At 37.1% G+C, this 3,724-nt stretch overlaps 1 protein-coding gene across 1 annotated transcript; it reads right to left on the bottom strand.

The window, feature by feature from the left end:
- Positions 1 to 482: 482 nt before the first annotated feature.
- LOC143217564 (uncharacterized) lies at positions 483 to 2,662 on the bottom strand. The gene has a single exon (XM_076441974.1). It carries the CDS (start codon positions 2,616 to 2,618, stop codon positions 483 to 485), a length of 2,136 nt encoding a protein of 711 aa, XP_076298089.1. The 5' UTR covers positions 2,619 to 2,662.
- Between the last annotated feature and the right edge of the window lie 1,062 nt (positions 2,663 to 3,724).

Genomic DNA, 3,724 nt, shown 5'->3' on the forward strand with positions numbered 1-3,724 from the left:
TTTTGCAGTTAAAAAAATTAGTCCAGTTTTGCTTGGTCCAACTAAGTCCTGGTTTTCTGTAGGATACAATGATGTCTATTTCCTTCTCGGAGCTGTGTATAGTGATGAAGATAGATTCTGTTTCCTTCAATTCCTGAGTTGATATGGTATTTAGCGAATGTTTAATATTATTCTTGATTATTACGCATACACCTCCTCCTTGGTGGTTATTCTCTCTGTCATTTCGAAAGATATTATATCCTTTAATCTTAAAGGAGTTAAATTTGTGTGTTAACCATGTTTCGGTTATGCACAGGATATCAAATTCCTCTGCAAGAATTTTGATGTCGTTGAATTTGTTTCTTATGCTTCTTGCATTCCATAAGCCTATTCTGATAGAGTTGATAGTCATTTGTGTCAAATGAATAGTATGTTAATTGTAAGTATATTAGAAACTTGATGTCAGTGCTGCAAGACCTGTTTAGGGTCTCGGTTTCTATTTCTTAAGTGGATACTATATCAAAGGACTTTATTTCAGGTTCTTTGTTTTGATTCCTTGTTATCCCTTTCTGGGAAGGACTGTCGTCTAGTATCATTGCATCATCTTCTTCTCCGGTAAAACTACTGTAGAAGTTTTGAATAGATGATGACGTGGAGGGCTGGTCCTCGCATCCTTCACCGTGGATATGCCTTTTTGCTTCTTCCAGTTTGTAGTTGTCTCTTACTCTTTTCCTAATCAGTTCTATTTCTCCCTCTTTGGAGATCTTCCTCTTAATTTTTTCAGGAACCACTGGGGTGCGGTCCTGACATTGTTTCCTGTTAGAGAACATTTCATTGGTTTCATACTTTCGTTGATACTTTGTTTGCTTCATCTTCTTTTCTAATTTCTCTTCAAGGTTTTGTTGTTGAATTATAAGTAGCAGTTGTTCTAAGAGTTCTTCCTCAGACATTGTTTTTATTAAATCTGATTCTACTCTAAGCTGATTCCTAGACCTAAATGTGCTTTGTGAGGGTTCTACATTGAAATGGTTGCTGCCTTTGCGGCTGTTACTGTGGTGATTCGCTGTTATGTTATTGGGGGTGGGATTCTTTCTTGAGAATGTCTGTTCCATATCGCCTAGACGGTGTTTTGTTTCATCAAACTTGTCATGGAGTATTTCAAAGCGGTTGCTACAACTATTCGACCATCGTTGGCCGTCGGTTTTTCCTCTATTAGAGTGGTTTCTTGCATTGTCATTGTCAGTGCTCCTAATGTTGCCAACCTGGGTGACTTTGTTTGGGCATAGTTTAGAGGCCACTGCAGCCCAGCTGTGTTTGTTTGGCCTCTGATTATCTCTTCTAAAATTGCTGATCTCTTTTTCTATTGGTCCCGTGACGGATTCCCAATAGTCCACTCTATTTTGGTGTATAAGAGTTGGAAGTTTAGGGTACCGGTGGGTTCGGTGGTTGGAAGGCCGTAGATCATGGGCGTAAAATTCCTCATCTCGTGCTCCATAGTTGTCATCACGTTGTTGTTGTTGTTGTGAAATACTGTCCTCCGAGTAGAGTGAATCATCTTGCCAGTAGGCAGAGGCCTTTTCTCTGGCTACTTTATAGGAAATGTTCTTATATGCCATGATTTTTTTAATAAATCTTTCTTTCTGTTTTATCTTACAGTCTTTGGATGTACTGATATGATCCTCACCGCAGTTCAGACATTTGGGATTTTTTACGCAGCTCCCGTGGGACTCTTCTGTGCAGATAAAGCACCTTCTTTTCTGGCTCTTGCATTTTGTTTGGGTATGACCAAACCTCAAGCATTTATAGCATTGCTTAACTGATTCTACGAAAGGTTCAATCCTAATCCAGACATGGCCGTAGCCTATCAGTAATTTAGTCGGTAACGAGTCGCCTTGGAATTTTATAAGTATCGACTTACTTTCTTCCCAAGTGGTTTCATTGTTTGTAGTCTTCCTTTTTTTCAATCTTTCTAAGGTGAATTTCCCCTGATTGGGGGCTAACTGTGTTAGTAGCTCATCAATTGACTCCTCCCACTCAGTGATGACTCCCTTTCTGTATCTAAGCCTATATGGGATTGAAGTATACATATTGCTTTCTTCTAGTAAACCCTTCCTTAGCATCTTGTTGGCGTCGTTTTTATTTCTTGTTGACATTTCCGCCCTGGAGAAGCCGGTCATCTTTATAGATTCCGGGTTTACTCCTTCGCTAGTTATATATCTATAAATTTTTATGAGATTGTATTTCTTAGTTTTGGTTATGGCATGGTTTTTTAATGAGATAGAGACAATGTAATTGCCACTGTTAGTATCATCATATAAATCTATCTTGTCTCTGTTATCGGCTATGTTGTTTACAACGTTGCCTGGAGTGTTTTTTGGATTATTAACTATAATAGAGTTATGTTTTACATCTAAATTTGTTTGATTAGGCGTATCACAGTTTACCTTTGTACTATCGTCAGTTTCCTTACTTGCTAAAGTTATATTGGCATCATTTTTCACCAATATATTATTAATTATTGCACATTTCTGTGTTGACTTGACCAATTCTGATACTTGCACTGTCTCCATTGCCTGAACTTCCATTGAACAATTTTGTACTTTGATAATTTGGTTGGTCTCTTTCCCAGGTGGATCCATCTTGAACGTTGCTATTGGGTCCTATGTATCTAGTTATTTTATATATCTATGAGTGTGAGTGCGCCCCGCCAGGTGGCGGGACGGTTTACCGCCTTTTTCGTGGATCAGGAGTATAGGTTATATCTTTTACTGACAATGAGAGATATCTCCTTACCTCCTACTGCTATCTTCGCACTTTATTGATTGGAAACACTGTCTCAATCCACCCCTCAGTGTGATATAAACAGTTCTTCGCAAATATCTTTCTCCACTTTGTGATAACTCCTAATATACCTACACACCGCACCCCACCACTGACGGTCATCCATCCAGCAGCAGCACTCAATTGCTTACTGTAATTTTGAACGCAGATGGAAATGCGGCCGATGGCAGATGGAAATGATGGAAGTGCAAATCTAGGTTTATGTATTCTTGTGAAGGATCTGCCAGATACACCTAGACGAATTAATTTTTGAAGTGTAGAAATTAATGGTTTTTGGTGTGTGCAATAAATTTTAGGTTATAATGTTTTTACTCGAAATATGGTTTCAATAGTGTCTGTATTAAGAGATAAAATTTGTGCAGTTAGTAGTAGATTATTCGATTTTTAATATTAATGTGATTGTGAATTAAAATATTGACAACGAAGAGCGAAGGACTGAAAAATTACACGAATGTATAGAATTGATTTCACAGCTCCCGAATAATTCTGTGTGAAAAAGATAATTTAGATAAGTATTTTTTGCCTATAAAATATTATCATTTTTCTGAGTAATGAATACGATACTTTGTGATTTTTTATATTTTTCTTTTACATGTGGTGTACGAAGCATATCTACTAGCTGAACTATTTTAATTGAAACGCATGGTCAGATCCTGATTATTGCAAGGATAATGTTCTCACGGTGAGTAATATGTAACTTGTGATCTTGAAAACCATTATATTCTTAGATAGAAAGCATTAATAATTGAAGTTTATACGCGACATATATGATCGTGCTTTATATAATCTGTTTTAAACCAGTTAATCAGCGTGTAAGGTCACAGCAGCGTTTAGAATGATAATTGTAAATGTATACTGAATTTCCCCAATCAGATGTACCTTCTTTGATATAGATACATAATCC

Source organism: Lasioglossum baleicum, chromosome 17 (genome assembly GCF_051020765.1).
Source record: "Lasioglossum baleicum chromosome 17, iyLasBale1, whole genome shotgun sequence".
Lineage (NCBI taxonomy): Eukaryota > Metazoa > Arthropoda > Insecta > Hymenoptera > Halictidae > Lasioglossum > Lasioglossum baleicum.

What these genes read in the sequence shown, in the direction of transcription:
- LOC143217564 (XM_076441974.1), bottom strand. Translation starts at nt 2,618, where the DNA reads ATGGATCCACCTGGGAAAGAGACCAACCAAATTATCAAAGTACAAAAT.